At 46.8% G+C, this 27,080-nt stretch overlaps 1 protein-coding gene across 8 annotated transcripts in view; it reads left to right on the forward strand.

The window, feature by feature from the left end:
• Positions 1-27,080, forward strand: part of SLC4A4 (solute carrier family 4 member 4) — an 893,491-nt gene that overhangs the window by 810,651 nt on the left and 55,760 nt on the right. For all 8 annotated transcript variants that reach the window (XM_078676409.1, XM_078676410.1, XM_078676411.1 and 5 more), the window contains exons 17-18: positions 20,167-20,280; positions 25,084-25,245. In XM_078676409.1, coding sequence (XP_078532535.1) covers positions 20,167-20,280; positions 25,084-25,245 — 276 coding nt within the window. The remainder of the gene's footprint in view (positions 1-20,166; positions 20,281-25,083; positions 25,246-27,080) is intronic.

The following is a 27,080-nucleotide window of genomic DNA, read 5'->3' on the forward strand; positions in this document are numbered from 1 at the left end:
GTCAATTTACCACAATAATACCTCTAAGCCACTAATGCCATGGAAAAAGTGCCTTAATCTGCGGCCAGTTTCAGACTCCTGTACGTGGTGTACCTGCGCATGCCAGGGTCCACCAGCCTTTGACGTCAAAATAAAGATATGCTCTATGCTCCCAGATGAAACATGTGCACGTCCTCTGACCAACCTGGCTTCTGAATTCATGGCAAGGGCTGGCCACCATTTTACTATGCTGGCCACACACACTGGAAATATAGTCACACTCGAAATCAGGGCTCTCCTAAAAGTAAAATATTCAAGTAAACTCTAATCCATATAGACAGGCAGTTGGAGCACTGACCCTTTCTTGACTCGAGGGTGCTTATTAATTCTTTGCTTTCTAGTGTGCAGTTGCAAGCAACATAATACAGCAGAGCATAGCACAACATGACAAATTATATTATGTTATAAGTTATTTCTAGTGAACTGCATTCACAAATTATTTGGCTTCATAGCACTTTATAAATCAGAAAAAACGTACCTGCTCACCGCTCTCCCACGTCATCTCAGTCTCTCCTCTCTGGGGCCGGAACAGGAAGCAGCCAAGCTCCCTCCCCTAAGCCAATCACAATGCTGCAATGTAACGTTGTGACTGGTCTGAGTGCTGTGGATCCGCGCTCATCCAGGGAATGGGGGCCTGGGCATGTTCTCTACAGAAGCTGTAATGCAGCCTTCATGGAGAACATGCGAAGTGCGCATGATGGTTTGACAAGTCCGAAAGGGCTGGCCAAACAGTTGTGCACTTAGGAATGGGCAAACTATCCTCCCCTGCTCTAAGCCAGTCATTCCCTGCTCTGAGAGCAGAGCATCCCAACTGCACCGCAAGGCTGACAGCAGGAACAGGTACATTGATAATAAACGTAAGCTATTATCATTGTATTTGTTCTTTCTTTCACTGCTGTGCAGCAGTGGGGCGATGCTCCTCCGCCTTAGCGGAGGAGCCGCCACTGGGGAACGATGTGGTTTGGTAGGTTTGGGTTACCTCCAGGTGGTCTCCCTTAGCAATGATCACCTTGTGACATCCACTTAGACCATGTAGAAGTAATATATGCTCTGGGTGTTCACTGAGGGGTAATTCACAGGGTGGGATCAGGTCTTGGGAGGATAAGCCTGACCCAAGTCGTATATCATGTCTTGCCTATAGGGCTGTTAGAAGTTTTTACCTTTACCTCAAAGTCAGGAGCTTCTCCTTCCATGAATGCAGGTGATATTTTCCAAACTCACCCAAAGCTAAGTGTTACTTGGCTCTGATTCGTTGCAGCTACAGGGAAATCAGCCTTTCAGCTGGTAGGCAGTAGGACCTTCCCCACACAGGTCTTCCCTTTGCCCTGACAGTCAGAGAGTCCACACAGCAACGCCTGCTGCTCAGCAGCTGCACTCCATGGTCCTCTGCCGGACGTTCTCACCATTAGGACAGAACATGGGACAGTCGAGGAAGCTGTGCATTTGACTACGTAAGGCGGAATTTGCATTGTGGCACATTTCTGCTTTGATCCTTTGATTTTCGATTTGATTTGATTCTTTTCCTTAAATGTATTCATTGGTGAAAAAGAAACACAATTGTAATTGTGCCTGGGTTTTATATTGACCCTGGGAGGTAACAAGTAATGAAAATAGAAACTTGGTGAAAATTGCAGATGTAGGGGAATGCCTAAACAAGGACAGACACCGAAGGCCGGTGAAACAGCAAAAATTGTGTTTGAGAGGCATAGAGGCCCGTTCTAAGGACTGATGCTAGTTCATCAAGCATGATTGGAGTAAATCTACTAACATGATCAGACCTTGCATATTTTCTACTTGTGACGATTTCAAAATATTATAACTGGCAATGTCCGTCGAAGGCATTGCATATAATGGAACTAGCACGCGTATAAAAGATCTCAAAAGGGAAAAGTGTCCGTAGATGCCCGGATTCACAAATGTTTTTCTGACATAAGAGTCTCAAGGGCCCCCCCAAAAATGATCTTCACATGCAAACTTCCGGTTCCTGACTTGTAGGATCAGAATCAGTGGACATTTCTGCATGCAGATCAGATTTCATTTTGTGGACAATCCATGCAATCTGTGGACATTTCTGAAACTGTTCTGATGGAGTCAATCCCCGACCAGGGGTCGTTTCCCAGAAAAAAATTAATGAGCAACCACAAACTCATAATCTTGTTTAGCATCCACTGTCATCCTGGAAAAGTATTCCTGGAAAGAGCCAATGCAGGTATGGGGAATGGGGTTTCGACACGGGGAAAATGTCTTTATATTGGAGACAAAAAGTAAAAAACGATTGTAAAAAACAATTGTACTATTGAATATCGACATTCAAGAACGCCAAGGGCAGACTATCAAAAGGTAAGTGTATATAGGGAAGTATAGATTGACGATTCCTAACTCCACATCTACGTACCTTGAAGTTATACGCCGCAGGTATATGTGGAGTTAGGAATAGAAAATCTAGATTTACTCCCTTGCTAATATTTGTTTTCGATATTCTGTCCTCCACTGACGTGGATCTTTAATATGTACATTCCCACTTCGCATTCTTTAACACATTGGCTCCTGAAGTGCACTGTGGGTTATGATATTGACTGAAAATCTACAGTTTGACTAGGTTTGCGGGAACCTAGCGGCTGGACCTCTGTGAATCTAGGAAACAGCATAGGTCTACACGAATCATGGGGGCAAGTTTATGATGTTTAGATGTACAGATTTTCTGTGAATCGATCCAGAGTAATTGGCCGGAGATCGCTAAGTGGTAGATTATTGCATTTCGCCAGGACACGTGCCTTTCTTTCTAAGAACTCGAGGCTTTTCGAGGCAGCACACACGTTGTATTATTGTGGCTGTGACACCGCTGGGCTAAATGTGAAGTAAGGAACAGTGCAGATAATACATCCGGAAGGTGAGTGGAAACAGGCCATTCCTCGCCCCGCACATATGCCTTTCTGAGTGCTCGAGTTGTGGAAAATGAGGCACGTCACGTTTTATGTTTATCCGGCGCGCTGTGTAACAATTTTTCCACATTAACACTTCTGGCGCGTTTTAGACTAAAGGCTTGGCAGCCCCGCTGAGACTGCTCCCGCGCTTCCTCGGGATACAGAGAGGTAGGCAGCCAGCCAATCAGGAGGGAGGAAAGCACAAAATGGAGGCGAGTCAGGTGGGTGCGCGTGCAGAGAAGAACTGGGGGGAGGGAGGCGAGGTCAAGTCGGTGGCTGGGACACTTCGGTATGATCGCTGGAGGGAAACAAAGGCAATGGAAATGAGTACAAATATTACTAAAATTTAAAGACAAATATCGTCTGGAAATACAAGCTTGAAAAAAAAAGCACATTGCTGATAGTTACTAGAGCATGAAAATTCCGACAAAGCAAGTTGTGCATAGGCTCTCGGGTATTAAACACACATGGAGCAAGACCATCATGTGTCTGCGTTGGCCATCTTTTAATTTATTACATCGAGAGAGTAACCTGATTTTTTGTTTGGTGGTGCCTTTATCCACATTTTACACAATGGCGGGAAGATTTGTTCTCTTTAATCTCTGGATTTGCCCAAGAGTCAAAGATGTCGTTTTTATACTAGGTAGTGTGTGCTTCCCTTCCGACACATTGCCCAAGGTCAGAGGTGGTATATTCATCCCTCCCACCTTGGCCAAGGATATGGGGGCATCCTCTTGTAACTACCCACACCTTGACTAAGAACAAGGGTAGTATGTACCCCTACCCTGCTCTTTTGCCTTGATAAGGGGTGTGCAGAGGTTAAAAACCTAACATGAGGAGGTGGCATTAGCCAGCTGCCCTGTTTCCTCTGTGTCCCGACAACTGCTACAGACCACGTAGGAGTAGAATTGCTGTCAACTTTTGAAACCTCAGGTCCATAAGTGTGCTCTTTGGAAGGGTGTTACCCTCTCCTGAACCCCACAGACACATACATCCCATTCCCCCAAGCAGGGCCGGACTGGCTACCGGGCAGTTGTGTGTGCTGCCGAGCTGGGGGCTGATTTCGTTGATAGGGACCAAATTCGTTTGGCTTTTTTTATTTCAATGCGCACGCACGATCCCATCAACAAAATAAGCCCCCACCACAGAGTAATTAGCCCCCAGCTCGGCAGCACACACAACTGCCCGGTAGCCAGTCCGGCCCTGCCCCCAAGCTGGAAATCCCAGGTCGACACTTGCAGTAGTGGGCTTTTGAGCAGTGGATTTTATGTTTCCCTACTCGCACTCAAGGCTAAGTGCAGCCCAAGGGACAATTACCGCCAACCTGAAGTCCTACCCAACTAGGGCAGTGGCTGACATTAATATTCCTCCAACACAAATTCATAATACTTTTCTAAGGACTTTGCAAAGAGTGAAGTTTTCCACCGATTCACTCTTTTGTGACAATAGTCTTACTGCCCCCGCACTATCAAATTGTATCTGTACTTCAAATAATGGATGTTGATTCGGGTAGGTGAAGCTAGCTCTTACTCCCTACGAGTTGCCCTTTGGTTCCTCTGATGCTGCCCATGCCCCTTCTTGTCTCGATGGTGATGAAGCTATTAACTGGAAGGTAGGAAGGGAAACTCCCTGGTTTACTATTACTCCTCAGGAGCAAATTAAGGCTAGTACACACGGACAGCCCAGTGATGCCGTCACGGGGTCAAAGAGTGTCTGTAATGTCACATCTACTGCCTCTGCCATTTTGATGACCCAATGCTCAACCATAAAATGGAGGAAGGTTTATACCACTTCTCGTTTGATATTAGATTGCATAAAATGCCAGTGTTATAAACAAACCAGTGTAGCACATTAACTGATTGTTGATGCGCCCCCTCAAAAACTAAAGCAACCACCGAATCACCCATCAACAGGCTCGCGTATAAGGTAACTTTCAGTTGTGTCCGGCTCAGATTACCTAATTCAAGCTGCTGTTCTTTCTGTGAGTAGGCCACTCGCCATTTTTGTATAATAAATCATGCCTGCTGTTGATATGCACGGTAAACCTGGTTAAAGTACACACCACAACATTGTGTAGAACATGTCCATTTAAAGATGCGCGCAGAGCAATGCAAACCTCTGTAAATCGAGGATCCGAACCAACAGGCTGTGGCTAAGCTCAGAGATTTTGGTAAACGATCTCAGAATGACAACCACAAGATTTTGAATGAGTTTCAAATCAGTATTCGGGAAAGTGGTGTTACCAGATCACTTGCCTATTTGGCTGTTCATGAAGAGTTTTTTCTCCTTTTGTGTGGCAGTAGGGCTTGCTTTCCCCATGACTTTGACCAGTGTGCGGGTCATCTTTTCACAGCAGCACCAGGATTTTAAGTAGTATCTGAGCCATTCGAATCCTATTCATTATCAGCAGAATATGGATCCATCTCCTTCGGAGGGGCAAAGGTATGCTGAGCAGAAGACGATAGTAATACAATCTGAGCTGAGTTGACCTGAGACCAGGTGCAGCTACGGAAGGCCTCCCAAGGGGGCCTATTATGGTACATATAGCCTGCACGCGGGGCATTATGATGGGCTTGCTAGTACTCAGCCCTTTTCTCTGAGGACTACCAGAATTCAAGGGTAGTAATGCATGGCGAATAATCAGTGTCCACACCAAATTGAGATTCAGTGTATGGCTTGAATAGCCATATTTTTTTTTTTTTGGGGGAACTATATATCATAGCAAAATATTGTACTAAATATGTTGACGTACAACTTTTTGACGCCGAACATTCTTTAACCTCTTCGCCGTGTCGCGAATTCCGCTGCGGTGCGAGGGGGCTAGGGGGTGAGTGTGGCGCTGCAGTGCTCATGATGGCTCTCGGCCGTCATAAATCACGGTGGGCGTGTGCTCATGACGGCCGGGAGCCGTCCGAACTCTGCCCACTGATTAATTCTCCCGCACAGGCGGGGATTTAACTCCGCGTGGGCGGAGCAGCAACGTTCTGGCGGCTCCCGGCCTTCATGAGCACACGCCTACCGTGACTCATGACGACCGGTACCGTGACTCATGACGACCAGGTGCCGTCATGAGCACCGAAGAGGTTAACTTCCCAACCTGACAAAAGCAGGCACTTTCTCAGCTTCACCATGTGGCACTGAATTGCAAGACATGCCTTGAGAGCATTACCTTAAAATTCCCTATGCACAGCACAAGGAAATCTTTTAGTTAACCAGCCACCGACTGGCTCAATTACAAAATGGTTGAAAGTGAAACTTAGACATTACCATGACGACCAGGTGCCGTCATGAGCACCGAAGAGGTTAACTTCCCAACCTGACAAAAGCAGGCACTTTCTCAGCTTCACCATGTGGCACTGAATTGCAAGACATGCCTTTAGAGCATTACCTTAAAATTCCCTATGCACAGCACAAGGAAATCTTTTAGTTAACCAGCCACCGACTGGCTCAATTACAAAATGGTTGAAAGTGAAACTTAGACATTACTGTAATACTGCCTGGATCTGAAGGCTAGGAGAACGATGGCCAGGCCGATAATAGCCATTTGCTAATTGGAGCTTCTGTGAGTGTAAGTGTAAGCCGAGCTCCCTCATGAAACTCGATTTCCCCGGAAACCGGAGCCAGATTGCAGCAGAAAGAGCCTTTTTTGTGAGGGCTGATTTTTTTCAAATTTCACCTTCTGACCTGTCTGCGCAGTGATCTGTGTTCAAGTGGAGGCCGCAGCGCTTAATTTGTAAAATAAATAAAATAAGTGGCGCCCCAGTGCTTCTGAGTGGAAATGTTGCTGAATAACTGAGGCTGTCCAGTTTGGATTCGACCTCATGCCTCTATCTTCTCCACTCTACACTTTGTGTACTTCCTTCCTAATTCTCCCTGTTGGAGGTTATGGTTCTTCCAGTGGTGGAACGCAAAATGATGGGGCCCTCCTGCAGAATGTGAAGAGGGGCCCTTTAGTCCCCCACACCGCACATATATTAATTGGCTGTGGGTTGAATGGGGGCCTCCTAAAGCTTTTTGGGGGCCTCCTGAAGGGTTGGACCCCCCTGCACATCAGGGGCCTGTGTTACGGCCCTGGTTTTATCCTGTTTTCTCCCCATGTCACTGGTTTTAGATCTTTGTCTCCCTCCTCCTTTTTCCCGGTTCTGCTTTTCTCTCTCTTGCTCTGGTTCATAGTTTGATGATGAAGAATAAGTCCCAGTCCCCAAAAATTAGCCATGTTGCCCGGTACCTCCAACCACCAGCACAAATTAAGCAATTGTGAAGAGGGGGCCTACAGTGTCTGATATAGAGATTTGAAGTGGAGCATGACAAAAGCCTTTCTGGAAAGTGCAAAGGGGCAACAGTTCAGTAAGAAAAGCATGAAAATGCCTCCGTCCAGGGGCTGCTTCTCAGACATGTTTGCCTACCTTCATTCAGAATAGGTGCGTACACCATAGCATGAGCACATTTAATTTCAAGTTCCTGATTCATGCATGAGTGCATACAGTTCCAAGTTCCTGATTCATGCATTAGTGTGTATAGTTCCAAATTCCTGATTAATTCATGAGTGCGTATAATTCCAAGTTCCTCATTCATGCATGAGTGCGTATAGTTCCAAGTTCTTGATTCATGCATGAGTGCGTATAGCTCCAAGTTCCTGATTCATAAGTTAATGCGCATAGTTCCAAGTTCCTGATTCCTGCATGTATGTGTATAGTTCCAAGTTCCTGATTTCTGCATGAGGACGTATAATTCCAAGTTCCTCATTCATGCATGAGCGCGTATAGTTCCAAGTTATTGATTCATGAATGAGTGCGTATAGTTCCAAGTTCCTGATTCATTCATGAGTATAATTCAAAGTTCCTGATTCCTGCATGCATGCGTATAGTTCCAAGTTCCTGATTCCTGCATGAGCACGTTTAATTCCAAGTTCCTGATTCATACATGAGTGCGTACAGTTTCAAGTTCCTGATCATGCATGAGTGCGTATAGCTCCAAGTTCCTGATTCATACGTTAATGCGTATAGTTCCAAGTTCCTGATTCATTCATGAGTATATTTCAAAGTTCCTGATTCCTACCTGCATGCGTATAGTTCCAAATTCCTGATTCATGCATGAGTGCGTATAGTTCCAAGTTCCTGATTCATGCATGAGTGTGTATAATTCAAAGTTCCTGATTCCTGCATGCATGCGTAGAGTTCCAAGTTCCTGATCATGCATGAGTGCGTATAGCTCCAAGTTCCTGATTCATACTTTAATGCGTATAGTTCCAAGTTCCTGATTCATTCATGAGTATAATTCAAAGTTCCTGATTCCTGCCTGCATGCATATAGTTCCAAGTTCCTGATTCATGCATGAGTGCGTATAGTTCCAAGTTCCTGATTCATGCATGAGTGCGTATAATTCAAAGTTCCTGATTCCTGCATGCATGCGTATAGTTCCAAGTTCCTGATTCATGCCTGAGTGCGTATAGTTCCAAGTTCCTGATTAATGCATGAGTGCGTATAGTTCCAATTTCCTTATCCATGCTTGAGCGTGTATAATTCCAAGTTCCTGATTAATGCACGAGTGCGTATAGTTCCAATTTCCTGATTCATGCATGAGTGTGTATAATTCCAAGTTCCTGATTCAGGCATCAGTGCGTATAATTCCAAGTTCCTGATTTATGCATGAGGATGTTTAATTCTAAGTTCCTGATCCAAGCAAAAGTGCATATAATTCCAAGTTCCTGATTCATGCATGAGTGTGTATAATTCCAAGTTCATGATTCCTGCATCAGTGTGTATAGTTCCAAGATCCTGACTCATGCATATGCGTGTATACGTCCAAGTTCCTGATTCATGCATGAGCGTGTATAAGTCTAAGTTCCTGATTCATGCATGAGTGCGTATAGTTCCAAGTTCCTGATTCATGAATGAGTGCGTATAATTCCAAGTTCCTGATTCATGCATGAGTGCGTATAGTTCTAATTTCCTGATTCATGTTTGAGCGTGTATAAGTTCAAGTTCCTGATTCTTGCATGAGCGTGTATAAGTCTAAGCTCCTGATTCATGCATGAGTGCATATATTTTCCAAGTTCCTGATTCATGCATGATTGTGTACAAGTCCAAGTTCCTGATTCATGCATGAGTGCGTATAAGTCTAAGTTCCTGATTCATGCAGGAGCGTGTATAAGTCTAAGTTCCTGAGTCATGCATGAGTGTGCATATTTCCAAGTTCCTGATGCATGCTTGAGTGCGTATTGTTCCAAGTTCCTGATTCATGCATGAGTGCGTATAGTTCCAAATTCCTGATTCATGCAGGAGTGCCTATAGTTTCAAGTTCCTGATGCATGCATGAGTGTGTATAGTTACAAGTCCCTGATTCATGCATGAGTGTGTATAGTTACAAGTTCCTGATTCATGCTTGAGTGCGTATTGTTCCAAGTTCCTGATTCATGCATGAGTGCGTATAGTTCCAAATTCCTGATTCATGCAGGAGTGCCTATAGTTTCAAGTTCCTGATGCATGCATGAGTGTGTATAGTTACAAGTCCCTGATTCATGTATGAGTGTGTATAGTTCCAAATTCCTGGATCATGCATGAGTGCCTATAGTTTCAAGTTCCTGATGCATGCATGAGTGTGTATAGTTACAAGTCCCTGATTCATGCATGAGTGTGTATAGTTACAAGTTCCTGATTCATGCTTGAGTGCGTATAGTTCCAAATTCCTGATTCATGCAGGAGTGCCTATAGTTTCAAGTTCCTGATGCATGCATGAGTGTGTATAGTTACAAGTCCCTGATTCATGCATGAGTGTGTATTGTTCCAAGTTCCTGATTCATGCATGAGTGCGTATAGTTCCAAATTCCTGATTCATGCAGGAGTGCCTATAGTTTCAAGTTCCTGATGCATGCATGAGTGTGTATAGTTACAAGTCCCTGATTCATGCATGAGTGTGTATAGTTCCAAATTCCTGGATCATGCATGAGTGCCTATAGTTTCAAGTTCCTGATGCATGCATGAGTGTGTATAGTTACAAGTCCCTGATTCATGCATGAGTGTGTATAGTTACAAGTCCCTGATTCATGCATGAGTGTGTATAGTTACAAGTTCCTGATTCATGCATGAGTGCGTATTGTTCCAAGTTCCTGATTCATGCATGAGTGCGTATAGTTCCAAATTCCTGATTCATGCAGGAGTGCCTATAGTTTCAAGTTCCTGATGCATGCATGAGTGTGTATAGTTACAAGTCCCTGATTCATGCATGAGTGTGTATAGTTCCAAATTCCTGGATCATGCATGAGTGCCTATAGTTTCAAGTTATCCAGTATTAGGGTATCTTTCATAGATTCACATGCCTGAATCATTCCCCGTCGTCGAGGTGGGAGTCCCACGGTAAATAAAATATATAATAGCAGTGCCTAAAATTTCTTGTAGTAGGCTGGAAAAGCCTAAAGGCCTGACTAGGCCTCAAAACTTAGCAGCCTATCTACATCATTATGTAAAAAGACCTGAAATAGTAGCCTCAGCCAATCAGCTGTCCTCACCCTCTAGAACCTTCCCAGCTCAGGCAGTTCTCCTCAGATTTTCACCGCACTTCGTGTGTAAGGGAGTCTCCCTGAGTGCCTACTCAGTTTTTGGATTTTCAAGCTTTAAAATGTCTGAAAGGAAAGCTCTTTTCAAACCTTGTGGAACCTGCTTCAAGAAGAGAGTCCATGTGGATGACAAGCACTCGGATTGTATTTATTGCCTGCACCCTTCACATGTGGTGAAGGACTGTCGAATTTGCCGTACCTTCCCTCAGAAAACCATCAGGGATAGGGAGGCAAGGGTTCTTTTGTGGCTGAAGTCTTCATCCACTGATGAGGAGGACAAAGCCTCTACTTCTAGCAAGAGAGCTAGATCCACGGACAATGCTTCTCCTGAGAGAAAGAAAATGTTAAAAACCTCTCAGAAAGCTTCAGAACCCTCTAAGAGTGCATCGGCTTCTTCACATGTGAGTACAACCCAGGCTAAGACTATCTCTCTGGTGTCTGTACCTACTACTACTTGGACTTCTACCTCCTCTTCTACTTCTGTGGTTACCACTTCAGCTATCACGTCACCTTTGATGTCTGTACCACCTTTGCTGTCAAAAACCAAGTTACCGTCGTCGAAATCCTTCTCAGCGAAGGCTCCGTCGACTAAATCGTCTGCTCCGTCGACGACCGCAAGGCCGTCGTCGACGAAGACATTGTCACCAAAGGACTCGTCGTCGAAGCCACCATCGACGGCCTCGTCGTCAACGAAGACGTCATCGACGGCCTCGTCGACGAAGATTTCGTCGACGAAGACACCAACGTCGGACCCGTCGACGAAGGCATCGTCGACGAAGACACCATCGACGACCCCGACGACGAGGGGCTCGTCGACGAAGATACCATCAACGGTCCCGTCGACGAAGGCATCGTCGACGAAGACACCATCGACGACCCCGACGACGAGGGACTCGTCGACGAAGATACCGTCGACGGTCTCGACGACGAGGGACCCGCCGACGACGGCCTCGTCGACGACGGCATTGTCGACGGTCCCGACGACGAAGGACTCGTCGACGAAAATACCATTGACGGCCTCGTCGACGGCAAGATCTTTAGCATTGACAGCACCGTCGACGGAGAATCCGTTTACTGGGACTTCTGCTCATCGGCTGCACGGTTCCCCGCCAGCAAAGATACAATTCACTCATTTTCAAATGAAAACGTATAAAAGGCAGGATTATTCACATATTTCTCCACTTTTGCCATCGCACATTTTGGAGACATACATGCAAGGGGAGTCAGATGAAGGGGAAGAGGATGATGATCCCTTTGGGATTGCCTGTCACCCTTCTCAGTTGCATATTAAACTTCAAGAGGATGATGAAGAGGAGGTTCAGGAGCAATATACGCATGACGTTTATTCCACACCATATCAGTCACCTCATACTAGACTTCCTCGGTCTGAGGACACAACACATTTACCAACTTCCTTAATACAGGATTTGCAAGCTATGTTGGCAGATTATCGCCAGAGACTTCCACCCAATGAAGGTGCGCCCGCTGGGTCACCTGCTCCAGTTCCTGTGCCACGACCTCCGTCGCCAAGAGCTCCATTGTCACCACAACCACATACTTCTCCAATTCCTCAGGTTGTAGACAGTTCTTCCACTGATGGTGACAAAAGTAGAGAAGAGGGAGAGTTACCGGATAACACTCCAGTGGACCCTTGGGAGGATTATGTCATCCCTACACCTTCTCCACCTCCTCCCCGTCCTTCAGACTCTCCACCTGAAGATATTGGGGGTTTTCACAATATTATGCAGAGAGCTGCTAATAGATTTGAATTAGTTGTCACAGTTGAGCAGTCGGACTGCTTTTTACATGACTTTAAAGAGGGATATCGGAGAGTGGTCAGAGCCATACCTATTATCGATTATATATGGAAGGAAGGCCTCAATATAATGAAAACACCAGCTTCCATTCCGGCAGTTTTGCCGAGGATAGACAAAAAGTATCGAGCACCGTCCGATACTCCTGCTTGTTTAATCGGTCATCCTCGACCGGATTCGGTCATTTCTCAGGCTGCGCAGCAGAAGTCCAAAAATCCTTCTGCTCCCATTTCAACGCCACATGACAAGGAGGGAAGAAGGCTTGATGCAATTGGAAAGAAGTTTTCAGCAAACGCAGCAGCATCCATTAAAGCGGCTAATTCTTTAGCTATCCTGGCTCGTTATGATAGACAAATGTGGTCTGAGATCACGGAATATCTTGAGCTGATCCCGGAGGATCAACAGATGGAGGTGCGCAGAATTGTGCAGGAAGGCGAAAGGGCAGCCTCAGAAATTATTGATTGCGCCCTAGACATTTCTAATACCAACTTTAGACAATTGGCTGGGGCAATTGTGCTTAGACGTCAAGGTTGGCTCAAGGCTACCACTTTTAGACCTGAGGTCCAAACCAAGATCTTGGACATGTCATTCGATGGTGAGTCATTGTTTGGGAAGCACATTGATGACGCTTTATTGGCTATTAAAACTGATACCGATACAGCGAAATCTCTTGGGACCCTGCAATACAAGAGGGGGTCCTTTAGAGGTGCAAGAGGTCGTGGATACTCCTCCAGAGGCAATTATTCAAACCAACAAAATCGACAGTATCAATCTACCTACAACAAGCCCTACTACCAATCTTCTAACAGGCAGCCTGCTTCTAGTTCTTTCTCTCGGCAAGGAGGGAAACGGCGCTCAGGCAATCAAGGGCGAGATTCTAACAAGCGCCAATGAGCTTTGCCGGATGTCGGCCACCCCTCTTTCCCTTCCCGTGGGCGCCAAGATTTCCGCCTTTTACCATCAATGGCGGAAGATAACTTCAGATCAGTGGGTCCTGGATTTGGTCAGCAAGGGACACACTTTGGAGTTTTTGCAGAAGCCTCCAACAACGCCGCCCAGGGGTCCCCCTCCCCCTCGCCTGCGCTTACTCTTCAAAGAAGCCTTAAAGATGCTACGCAAGAATGCGATAGAACGAGTCCATCCTTCTCAGAAAGGGATGGGCTTTTATTCTCGCTTCTTCCTTGTGGAGAAAAATTCGGAAGAGTGGCGTCCAATATTGGATCTGCGCAAACTCAACAAATATCTAAAGAAACAGAGTTTCCGCATGGTGACATTGAAGGACATTCTGAATTGTCTCAACGAAGGAGACTTTCTGGCTTCTCTGGATATGCAAGACGCATATTTTCACATCCCTATTCACCCGAACCACCGCAAATTCCTAAGGTTTCAAGTGGCCGGCGTCCATTTCCAATTCAAAGTCCTCCCGTTCGGCCTCAAATCGGCCCCCAGAATCTTCACAAAATGCCTGGCTCCAGTGGCTGCAATGTTGAGGTCCCTGGGACTCCAGGTGTTCCCATACCTCGACGACTGGCTGTTAAAGGGTCCAACCAGAAACTCGACAATGGAGGCGGTCAGCAGGACACTTTCACTATTCTCGAATCTAGGGCTGACCCTCAATTCACAGAAATCTCAGCTCCAACCTCGTCAACGATTGACTTTTCTGGGAGCAGTCTTGGACACATGCCAGTGCAAGGCATACCTGACACAGGAGCGACAAAACAAGCTCGTCAAACTAGCAAAACAGATATCCGCAAAAAAGTCGCTTTCAGTTCGGATATATGCTTCCCTTCTGGGGATGTGTTCATCTGCGATCAACCTCATTCCTATGGCAAGACTCAGAATGAGACCGTTGCAAGAGGAGTTACTTCGTCAGTGGAAGCAGGTCGAGGGATCATTCGACGACCGCATCAAAGTCACTGTCAAAATGAAACAGGCTCTTCTCTGGTGGTCAAAGGCGCACAACTTGTCGCCGGGCCTCACCTTCCTCCAAGAGATTCCGGAGTTCACCCTGACTACGGATGCGTCCATGGAAGGTTGGGGAGGTCACCTTCAGGACCTTCAGATCCAGGGAAGATGGGCTCATCAGTACCAACAGATGCACATCAACATCTTGGAACTCAGGGCCATTTTTCTTTCCCTACAAGCTTTTCTACCAAGGATCGTGAATTCGTCCGTGCTGGTGCGTACGGACAATACCACCAGCATGTTCTACATAAACAAACAGGGAGGAACGAAATCTCTTACCCTGTCATTGCAAGCTCAGGAGATGTGGGAATGGGCCTTACGTCACGGCATATCCCTCAAAGCAGAGCATGTACAAGGGGTTCGCAACTCTCTAGCAGACAGTCTCAGCAGAACATTTGTGGGCTGTCACGAATGGGAACTCGAACATCAAGTAGAGACAATTTTTCGGCTTTGGGGGAGACCAATGCTGGATTTGTTTGCCACCCAGCAAAACAGCAAGTGCCTGTTTTATGCCAGCAGGTTCCCAGGAAGGGGGTCAAGAGGAAACGCCCTCCTCATGAGATGGACCGGAATGTTTGCGTACGCTATCCTCCGATGCCGCTCATTCCGAAGGTCCTGCAAAAGATGAAGAGGGAACACTGCACTCTCATCCTCATTGCTCCACGTTGGCCAAGACAATGTTGGTTTCAGGAGCTTCTCCTGCTGTCTCAACAGCCTCCGTTTCGGCTCAAACCGACAGTGTCGATGCTGACAAGAGAGGGAGGTCAAATCCATCATCCAGATCCTCAATCGCTGCACTTGCACGCTTGGCTCCTGACTTCCTAGAGTTCAAAGACCTAAACATCTCCTCGGACTGCAGGGAGATATTGTCGCAAGCACGTGCGCAAAGTACCATCAAAACATATCGTTTCAAGTGGAAGAGGTTCTGTTCATGGTGTGGAGATAATGAGGTTCATCCACTTCAGGCTCCTCCTGAAGCCATCCTTCCATACCTGCTTTCTTTGGCTAAATCAGGTCTAGCCTTTTCTTCTATTAAAGTACATCTGGCAGCAATATCCAGATTCAGGAAGAATTCCAACAAACCATCCTTATGTTCATCCTCCTTGATCAAACAATTCCTTAAAGGACTATTCCGAGCTTTCCCTCCAGTTCGTCCTCCTCCTCCGGAATGGGATCTTAATGTAGTTCTTTCCCAACTTCTCAAAAGGCCTTTTGAACCAATCCATAAAGCAGAACTGAAGTTTCTGACTTGGAAAGTTGCAATCTTGTTGGCTCTTACTTCTGCTCGCAGAGTTAGTGAAATACAGGCGTTCACTATTACTCACCCTTTTCTGCAATTCTCTAAGGACTTTGTTACACTTAGGACCAATCCTAAATTCATTCCTAAAGTGCCAACTCAGTTCCACATTAATCAACCGGTCAAACTCAGAACCTTTTTCCCGGATCCAAAAACTCCTGCAGAGAGGGTTTTACATTCTCTGGATGTGAAAAGGTGTCTGAAATTCTATCTGCAGAAAACGAAAGACATCCGTAAATCTACACAACTGTTTGTTGCCTATGGAAGACCCACCTTCGGTCAAGCTGTCACAAAAGCAACTGTTGCCAGGTGGTTGTCTTCTACAATTACCTTCTGTCATGACAAGGCCAATAGACCTTTATCAAGGAAGGTCAAAGCTCATTCCACAAGAACAGTGTCGACATCTACGGCCCTTTTCGCTGGAGTGACGCTGGAGAACATTTGCCGAGCTGCTACTTGGAAAAGTATGCACACTTTTACCGAACATTACTGTCTGCAGTCGGCAGTTCAAGATGACACAGCTGTTTGTGATGCAGTGCTGCAGCATCTTCTTCACTAAGGTTGGAAAGCTTATATATTTTTTCTTATACTGCTTTAAACTTTACATATTTATAATGCTGTCCTATCTGTTATATTTGAAAGTTTTGATGCATATGTTATATTAACAAGTTTTGTACTCTATTACCTTCCTGGTTGTGTGGGGATTGATTTATGTTTTCTTTGTCTCCCACCTTCCTCTATCGACAGGCATGATGTTACTGCTTGCTATTCTGATTCAGGCATGTGAATCTATGAAAGATACCCTAATACTGGATAAGAAAACGAGTTACTTACCTGTAACTACGGTTATCCAGTATTGGTATCTTTCATAGATTCACATGCACCCACCCTCCTCCCCGGTAGGGCAGTTCTGTCTATGGATACTAATTCTCACTTGTGCTGGGAAAATCTGAGGAGAACTGCCTGAGCTGGGAAGGTTCTAGAGGGTGAGGACAGCTGATTGGCTGAGGCTACTATTTCAGGTCTTTTTACATAATGATGTAGATAGGCTGCTAAGTTTTGAGGCCTAGTTAGGCCTTTAGGCTTTTCCAGCCTACTACAAGAAATTTTAGGCACTGCTATTATATATTTTATTTACCGTGGGACTCCCGCCTCGACGACGGGGAATGATTCAGGCATGTGAATCTATGAAAGATACCAATACTGGATAACCGTAGTTACAGGTAAGTAACTCGTTTTCTTCCTGATGCATGCATGAGTGTGTATAGTTACAAGTCCCTGATGCATGCATGAGTGTGTATAGTTACAAGTCCCTGATTCATGCATGAGTGTGTATAGTTCCAAATTCCTGGATCATGCATGAGTGCCTATAGGTCCAAGTTCCCCGATTCATGCTTGAGTGCGTATAGTTCCAAGTTCCTGATTCATGTACTCAAGCTTTGTGTCATTTGCTGCTAAAAAGGCTGATGCCAGTTTGAATGCTCACCCCCATGTTTCACAGGAGTAAAGGTACTTTTAGTAAGAGTGGAAAATGTTTTTCTTTTAGAAGGAAAATAGTTAAGGCTTTTGCATTATACTCATTAAACAGAGCCTCGTTCCTTCTTTTCCTTCTCTCTGTCCTTACACTGTGGGAGTGAGTCTAGAAAACAGACCACAATTGTGTTAGCCCTTTCGAGGTAAAAGTAATGTAGGCCCTTCCCCTTGCCATGAGGAGATTAATACAATCCCATTGCTGTCTAATATTCAGATGCAAAAAATCTAATTGCTTGAGTGTGCTGTGGTAATCTTTCAAGTTTTAAAATCTGAGAATGTTTTAGCAGGCACATAGTATAAGAGCCGATATAAACATTTTTATAAGATGAGATGAGACTCGATACACGATTGAAAATGCTGTTGAGGACAAAATCAGGGCGAAGAGTACACATTTTTTCCAGAAAACTTTTGCTTTTCCTTTACTTTGTCTCTCTGACTAACCATGGAGTTAGTTTTTTAATCATCTTTTTCATTTTCAATTTTGGATGTCAACGGGATGACCAGATGACTCCATGTCAGTGGAACACCTGCTTTGAAGAAATCAGAGGCATATTTATCAAGAGTTTGGGTTGTGTTTGCACCAAACAATGTGGTGCATGCATGTTACAAACCTTAAAATGCGATTTATCAAGCCATGCAAGGCTGCTTTGCGTGGCCCTGAGTGGCTTGATAAATCATGAGTAACGCAACACAGCGCAAATCGTTGCGTTGCTCAGTCTTAGGGAGGCGTTCCATGGACGCTGCATGGGTGTTCCCACGCAACTCCCATGGCTTTTAATGTATTCCCAAATTTACCATTATTGGTAGACCTGAGAATGTGCCAAAATGCGTAAGGCATAAGATTCTGCCGCACACATAGAAAGAGGAATATGCCTCCCAGGATTGTTTTTGTGCGAGAATGTGCCCCTTTCTGCACGAAAACAATCCTGCATGCAATGCAGGCACCCTTGCACTTGGGAAAGGACAGGAACGCAAAGTATTGGAATAAATACAACGCATTCCCACCCTTTCCATGTAACGCAGCGCAGCAAAATGACTTGATGTGCTGCTTTACTTGTCCATAAATAGGCCCCCCTCAATGTACTGTGGGATTTATAGTCCTGTTTCAATTCAATGTAACCAGTTCCACCGACCCCAGAAAACAATGATTTGTCAAAGGAAGGTCTCTAGGCTGGCTGGAAGGTTTGTTTCCCAGCAACATGGTGCCACCTGTTGAACGCTGGGTGTGTAGCAGTGCTTATATTGAGCCAGTGGTTTTCCGGTGCTCGGCCTGGCACTTAATTGTCAACACCGGTACTTATGACAGTCTGCCACATGGTGGCACTGACTGTCTCATTTAGAGATGAGCACAACAATAGATGTTTGTTCATTCAAGATACATTCAAAATAACCATTACCAGCGCTCAAACTATTCTTATAGCGTTGTGGGCCTGGAATAGTCTGAATAGTCACACTTTTAGGAGTGTGATGGTTAACAGTTGTTTTGTTATTGTCGTGGGCAGCGTTGGCATGAGAAATGTGCGGTACCGGCTGCAGTGGCCTCTCGGAGAGGGCCCGACACTTATTTTTTACAAATTAAGCATTGATGTGTAGTATATAGCACGATTTAAATTTGCATCACATTCAGCTCTTTCCACTTGCTGGTGAATGTGAGGGATATACAGGCCTTGACACAGGACGCCCTTTTGCTGCTGTGCATCAGATATGGATTCCTTCCAGTTGACACAGATGCAATAGCTGCTTCTATGCTGGTATCAATTTCCTAGTGCTTTCTTTCTTTTTCTCTGGCACACTTCAGCAGCACCTCAGCAGTACAGAGTCTGGCCATGGCGTGTATCCAATATATTATTACCAAAGAGCCAAGTCTTAAAAATACAGCTTCATGTCTATTTAATGGCACACCCATGTGAATCCTGGGAGTTGTAGTCTTTTCCCGACGAAAGACTAGATCTGACAGATTCTATACATCATACTTGCCCGGCTGCTGAACAGCAGCATTCAATCAGCAGAAAAATGTACAGACAGCGATACTTGTAACTCCGTGATTTACAGTTCGCGTTGATGTAATGTGCTGCTTGTAGGAATGGCTCGGCATAATTTCTGTGGAAGTTAATACAGTTGATTGTGGGGCTTCGCATAAAGTGTAGTTTGTGCACTGTGATGCCTCATGGCAAACACAATGTGTTTCCTAGCATCCAAGTTGTTTGTTGTAAGCCATGATTGTGCTGCTTTCAGGGAGTTGTCATTTCACTTTCTACGTTGAAACTAAGGGGCCCATTAGGATGGCGGGCGGATCGCCCCCGCCAGGCCTGGGGTAGCCACTGCCGGCCTGGCGGGGGCGATCCGCGCGCCATCCTTGGCGGAAGGACCCCCCTGCCATATAAGTATGGCTGGGGGGTCCGCGGCGGACGGAAAGACCGTCCGACGCTTTTCCTCAACAGTCGCCTTGCGACCGGAACGGAAAAGGGTTTATATGGTGGCGGTGTCTATCAGACACCGCCAGCCATATTATCATGAGCATTTTCCAATGCCTTTCTCTGGCGGCAGGCATGCGGAGTCTACTTTGGGGGCCCGTTGCGGGCCCCCATGGACTCCAGGGGGGTGGGGGGTACCTATGGTACCACCCTGCATTTCAAAGGACAACGTGGCAGACACTGCGCGGTGCCTGTCACGTTGTGCTTTGAAATGCACAACATATATTTTTGGCATTGCGGCGGGCGGTGCATTCAGCACCGCCCGCCCCAATGTTAAAAATACAGGATGCGCCCGCCACTGTGGCGGGCGAATCCTAATTCCCCCCACGGGGCCCCTGCCCTTATGGCGGGCTGTCCTGTTATCTGATAGGATGGAGGGCAGACAAAGTCCGCCCTTCATCCTAATGACCCCCTAAGTATGGGCTAAAAAAATCCCAGCATGAAAAGTGCCATTTGTTAGAAAACTGAAATGTAAAGTGTCATACATGATATGGTTGCCAGTAGCTGTGGACTTCTGTTTTTTAAACTTGTGTCGCTCACTTGTTTTGCACCGTTTTGTTTTCAGGCCCGGAAACTCATCAGCGACTTTGCCATCATCCTGTCCATCCTCATCTTCTGTGGTTTGGATGCCCTGCTCGGTGTGGACACCCCAAAACTGATTGTGCCAAGTGAGTTCAAGGTATGTACAGAAGGGCTCTTTGTAATAAATGGCCGCTATCCTTAGTGTTAGTTTCACGCTTGTTGTGGACTGTGCTCCATAGATCAGCTGACTGAAGGGACATGCAGACATTTGAGATGTCACATGGTTAGTCAATCAGAATCAGAATTCTCTTTATTGGGCTGCAGACAGCCATAAAAGCATGCATAATATATGCAAAATAGCAATATTTAAAAAAAAAATTATTAAAGAAGAAAAAACAAAGTAGAAGGCAAAAGAAAACAGTATGCATGGACATGTGTTCACATAGGAGGACATCTAGGCACAACATCATACAACAGATCAATAGTACATATTGTGGGGAGGGGGCAGTGGGGAAACAAATTTAAGGATAACAAAAAGCTCATAATACATGGAATGCCGGATCAGGGGGACAATGGGACTTCGGGGCTGTCCACGAACGGCGGCGCACAGAGATTTCCACGGTACGCATTCCATTGGCTCCAGATACTATTCCATTTTCTAGGTTTGCCCCGCGCCACATACACAGTCTTCTCTCTGAACATACACCAGTCCATATTCTCCTTCCACACCAATACTGTGGGCGGGCGTTGGGAACCCCACAGCTGCGCTACATCTCGTTTGGCAATCATATTCCCAAGGGTCGCCCACTGCGTCTGGGCCATACTACCATCATTCGGCTCCCACACATTCAACAGGCACCGCCTGGCCTCGGGTTGCAGCACCACTCCCGTGACTCTATCCATCACTGCATGCACATTATTCCAGAACTGCACCACCTCCGGACACTCCCAAAGTATATGAAGGAAAGTACCAAGAATCCCACAACCACGCTTACAGAACCCGTCCGAGGAATAACCCATGCGAATCAAATGCGGACCAGTGACATATACACGATGTAAGATTTTGAGCTGAACGAAACGGAGACGGGCAGGGATCGCAACCTCCTTAGGCGAGGATAATGCAGCTTGCCAATCCTCGTCGTCCAGTTCCAAACCATCGCTGGTCCAGACCTCCCTAAGACTTACTAACAGATCCACTCGGGTGTTGATCAACTTCTTATATATCAGGGAAATGGTACTGTCGGGAACGTGGCCGTCAAGGAGCCTATCTTCAAGGGGGGAGGACTCGGGGACATCAGTACCCGCAGGGAGAACCGAACTCAAAGCATGGTGAATCTGTGTGTAGCGAAATAATTCCCTGTCACTCAAGTCATATTCAGTCTTTAGTGCCTCGAAGGTCTTAATTTTGCCCTTGACCCAAAGATCGCCCACGCAGCTAATACCAACCATATCCCATTTATCAAACCCTTTCGTTTTACAGAGACAGCCCAACCTTTCAGAAGCATACAAGGGGGGTCGCACGAGTCAATCGATCTTCCCAACCCACAGATGCATTCGCAGCACGCCACACTCGTACAGCAATCTTGGTAGGGCCAGATAAATCCTTGCCCGCCGCCTTAGAATAGAGCGCCCTCCTGTAGTCCCCGCCAGGTAGCAAATACTTATCCATCTCGAACGCCGGGTTAGGAGCAGGCGCATATGTCGCATGATTAATCGCACTCAGTTGCGAGGCCCAATAATAACGCCTAATATCCGGCAACGCTATACCCTCATCATACCAGGGAAGAGTGAGTTTAGCGAGGGAAATACGCGAACGTCCATCCCAAATTAACCGTGTCTGCAGGCTTTCAATCTCTCTAAAGTAGCTCGCCGGAATAATATCGAACGTATTCTGAAGCGCGTACAAAAACCTCGGCAGGGCCATCATTTTAAAAAGGGCTGCGCGCCCAAGCGGCGACAGCGGCAACCCGCGCCAACGCTCAACGTCAAGTCTCAATCTTTGAAGGGGAGGGAGCAGATTGTGCGCGTGACGAGCTGCAGGGTCTAAAGATATAAAGATCCCCAGGTACTTAAAGCCCGTTGGAGCGACCCGAATGGGGCATCTGCGAGGCAAGGGAGGGGGACCGCCCGAGAGCACATACACACAGGATTTAGCCCAGTTGATAACAAGGCCCGAATTTTCCCCCAAATGAAGTGAGTACATCGAACAAAACATTCAGAGATTTTCGAGGGGACGTAAGGTACAATAAAATGTCATCCGCGTAAAGCGAGACGCGATCCTCAAAGTCCGGGGACAACCGGATCCCCTTAAGCGAGGGCTCCCAGCGCAACCAGGCAGCCAGCGGTTCAAGGGCAAGTGCGAAAAGCAGTGGTGACAACGGGTAACCCTGTCGCGTGCCCCTCCTGAGAACAAAAGACGCTGAGACCCGACCATTCACAACCACCTGCGCCAGTGGCTCCGCATACAAAAGTTTAACCCAGCCGATGAACCCGGGGCCGAATCCGAATTTCACAAGAGCGGCCCAAAGATAAGGCCACTCAAGAGTATCGAAGGCCATCGTGGCATCCAAGGAAGCCAAGTTGGCCGGTTCAGGAAGTGACGCCACCCTCGCGAGAACACCGTGCAAGCGCCACAGGTTGAGCGCCGTGTTACGATGCGGAATAAAACCGGACTGATCCGGATGGACCAGGTCACTGATAACGTTCGTCAGGCGGGTAGCTAATACCTTAGCCAGTATTTTCGGTTCAGCGTTCAAGAGCGAGATCGGTCTATAAGATGAACAGCGATCCCGTGGCTTCCCTTCCTTGTGAATCACTACAATAGTAGCAAGACGCTGGCCACGTGTGAGGGAGCCAGAGTCGCGGGACTCTAGAAACATATCACGGAGATATGGAGCCAGTTTGTCCGGGCACAATTTATACAGTTCAATGGGCAGACCATTAGGGCCCATGGCCTTGCCGGAGCGGAGCGAACGAATGGCGGTAGCCACCTCATCCGCCGACAGCACCGCGTCCATCAGGTCTCTCACATACAAATTATTAAAACACTCGAATAAAATACATAAAATCATCAAGGTAGTCAGTCTTGGAGTTCTAGCTTCTGGAGCCTGCAGTTTTCCTTTCTGCACCCTCTGTGATCAGATTCACAGCATTACTGTATGGGGAATACAGATGGAGTGCTTCTGTTATTAATTGGCAGTCATCACTGCCCACCTGCAAGGCCAGAATGGCCATAGCAGACACAAGCGGGCATTTCCCTGGTAGGCCGCCAGGTTGGGGCTGGTTTTCAGCCACTGGGGGGCTCTTTTTGTTACCGGGGGCCAGCAATATTGTCCCCCTGTAACAAAATCGGCCGAACTCGGCCCTAGTAAACGGCTAGGCCGGACCACCAAAATCCTTCCCCAGCTGCTCCTCCCGCCGCCAGGTGACCGACTGAGCAGTTTGCCAGGGCCAGTTTCGATTTCCAGTCCTTCCCTGCCCACCTTACTTACCTGTAGCATTTCTTCCACACAGAATTTGGTAAAGAACATTCTTTTTGTTTGAAAAATGTTATGTGCCCTCTTAATATTTGGTGAAAAATATTTCTAAGTCAGAGTCCAAGGGCTAGGCATAGGCATTAGTTGTGTTACGCAGCTTTAAATCGCACTTCAACGACAGTCCTTTATTTTTCTGACTCTCTCAACCAGTGTGCCCAAAAAAGCTCAGTAAACTTCAGTCGTGGGCCCTTTTCTGTAATTTTTTCCTAATATGCAAAAGACCTATTCAGCCAGGTAAAAATGAAACACTAGTGTGTAGTGATGACTTCTCACTGTTACGTCTTTCTTTAGGAAACCTGGTGTCACCTGACCCCCACTGGGTTGTGCTTGCCTCTCTCTCTAGAGTCCACCCCCATGCTTTTAATGGGTCTCTAGGATTTAAAGTAAGAGCAGTCCAAACAGGTGCAAGTGTACCATACTGTCAGCCAGACTGAGGCCCTTCTGGGCACACGCCGTCTGGTTGCACCCTTGCATCAGCGACTAGAGCAGAAAGCAGGATGCTTTCTGTAGAATGACGGGAGAGCCACGAGTGCGGGATCATCCAGTAGTGACCAGCATACTGCACTTCATTGTAGTGGAATTTGAAGACCAGCTCAGCTCACATGGTGCCATTGTGTGTCTTTCGGCACAGTCTCCAGGTGAAGAGCCCATATCACACATTATGCACACCCTTGTGGAGAGCAGGTTTGCTGCTCATTGGCTGGAGGCTTTGCCCAGCTTATGTCAATCAGGGTTTTCACGACCTCCCCATGACGCCTACAGCAGCCCCAGAAGGCTCTAATTCTCTTTTTTTATTTGTTAGGAATGGGACTCTACGATGCACCCGCTCTCATTGCCCCCCTACTCTTTCCATTGTTAGCCGGTGCTGATGGGCTTAAAGCTTCTCACCCCACGCCAGAGCCCAGTGGCGGTCTCTGCATGTACTGCCCGCGGCGGCCGCAGAGAAGATCGGGGGGGGGGTGCTGGTGAGTACTTTGTGCTTTTGCTGCCCCCTTGCGTCAAACGCAGTGAAGACCGGGGTGCTGTTGCCGCCCCGAGACAACAGGTGATAGTGGGGGGAGGACCCATTGCCCCAAAAACATGTGCCGCCCTGGGGGGACCACAACCTCCCACACCCCCTAGCTACTCCTCTGCCAGAGCCTGTTCCTTCAAGGCCCGCCCTTCCTTGTGCAGTAAAAACAATGTCAAAATTGGTAGGCCTGGACTTGGAGTTGGGAGACATTACAGAGGTTGGGAAAGGGTAGAGATAGCAAACTGGGTCAGAAACAGCTTGTGCTTCATTCATGATAAACTGTAGGGGTTGGACCCCTTTAATTGAAAACAGCTTTGTTATGGATGACAAGGCGTCCAAAAATTGATAGCCTTCGAGGAAATATTACTTATTGATCTGCTTTAATATGATGCTTTTTCTTTTGTCTCTTAAGCCAACAAGTCCTAACCGCGGGTGGTTTGTCCCACCCTTTGGAGGAAACCCATGGTGGGTGTACCTTGCAGCAGCCATTCCCGCCTTGCTCGTGACCATTTTGATCTTCATGGACCAACAGATCACCGGTGTCATTGTAAACAGGAAGGAACACAAACTCAAGGTTAGTTGCACTTCCTTCTCCCATGACTTTCTGTTCTTAATAGTACATGCCTGGATAGCAGTCAAAAGCACATTGCACATTGTCTTATAACATGAAGCTGATTTTATTTTAATTTCCTATGGTTAGATTAATTAGAATGGACTCAAACAGAAGCCAAAGGAACTAGAATTGTGCACCAGGAGGCACTGAACTGCATTGTTAAGTTATAACTAGCTGGCACTGAGTGTGTTTATGTTACAGTCTTGTGCAAAGTGCTCATGCCTTCAGAGACATTGGCAGAGGTTTGGAGGAAATGACGTTGAAACAGTGAGATAATGAAAGAGGTAAACCAGAGATAGATTTCAAGTTGTGGGATAAGAGTATCTTGTAGAACAAAACATAGGGTCCGTTCACTTTTCTTCCACCTCTGAGCAGTGGGTTTAACTCTTACCTTGGGCCCCATTTCAACCTTTTAAGCAGTTTTCATACTATGTTCTTTGCACAGTTGGACATATTGCCCCCTTCAATGCACCGCATAGATGAACAATGCAGACCACACAGGGAGGGAACTGGCACGAGTTGAAAACATCAAGGAACAGAAATACAGAGGGCACAGCGTAAAAGAAAAAAAAACCAATAGGATATGGGCGGGTCATACCTGTAGCGAAAAAAGAGGCCCTGTTCCAATCCTTGTTTAAAGAGAAACAGGTGGAGCGAGAAAGCCCAGTGGTCTAGCTAGACCTTTGGCTGCATGTGGCAGCCCCGGCGTTTTCCGCCGGCATGTAAGAGCGGGGGGGTGCTGGCGGATTGCCACTACGGCCGCAGGTAGGAGTGGGGGGCTGGCGAATCCTGTGCCGATGACCGCAGGTACGAGCGGGGGATGGGGGAAGGCCACCGCCCCCTAAACTGGTGTCTACCGGGGCGGTCCGCCCTGCCCCTTGCTATGCCACTGAGAAAGCCCGCACTCAACAGCAGTGCTCATGCAGTCACAATAATTCTCATGCCACACTATCAAATAATCACGAGAAGTGGTAGAGCAATTCTTTAACTGGGTGGGTGGGAAGGGGGAGGGTTGTTACAAAAAAGATCCAGATGTACATATCACCGCTGCATCACTTGGCAAACACCGGCATAGAGAGCATGTCAACTTATGCCCTATGGTGAAATGTCCACAAATCTCTCAACCCTGTAGGTTACATCTCCTATAACAGCAGCCAAATTCTTGTTAATGTTAAAGTGAGAGATTGGGGCAGCAGGAGGCTCATTCACTTAGAGCAACAGAAGGCATTAGTGAGATCCTGCAGGTGATCATGAGGAATAGTGACCGCTTCCTTCAGCAGACTCTTAATTTGACACCAACCACAGACAGAAGAAGTTCTTAGACCCCACACCACAGATCAGGAAATGGGACATAACATATGGCATGCTAGAACCGGTGATTAAGCTGGATGGGAAAGAGCCACAATTTACAGTCCTTGACAAGTTGAAAGACGTAGACGCCTTACACTCTGATGCCAGGGATGAGGCGCTCTCCCAGTGGGATGAAACTCCTGCTCCTTCTACATGACCACTAGACCCAAACATCATGGTACCCCTACTCAACAAACCTCTAGTAGACTTGTTAGGATGAGCTGATTGCTGAAGAGTTCAGAAACAGGGATAAGTCCAGGGTCTGTGTTACACATTGTCATTGCTTGCACCCGGTGCGCCTCTTAAAAGGTGCACCGGGCACAAACAAGGACAATGCGCCCCATTATGGTGAATGCGCTGCCCCGAGGGCAGCCACGAACTCCTGTTGCCCTCGGAGCAGCGCATGTTTTCACAGTGCAGGCGGCAACCCCCCTGCACTTTTAAAG

Source organism: Lissotriton helveticus, chromosome 2_1 (genome assembly GCF_964261635.1).
Source record: "Lissotriton helveticus chromosome 2_1, aLisHel1.1, whole genome shotgun sequence".
Classification (NCBI taxonomy): domain Eukaryota; kingdom Metazoa; phylum Chordata; class Amphibia; order Caudata; family Salamandridae; genus Lissotriton; species Lissotriton helveticus.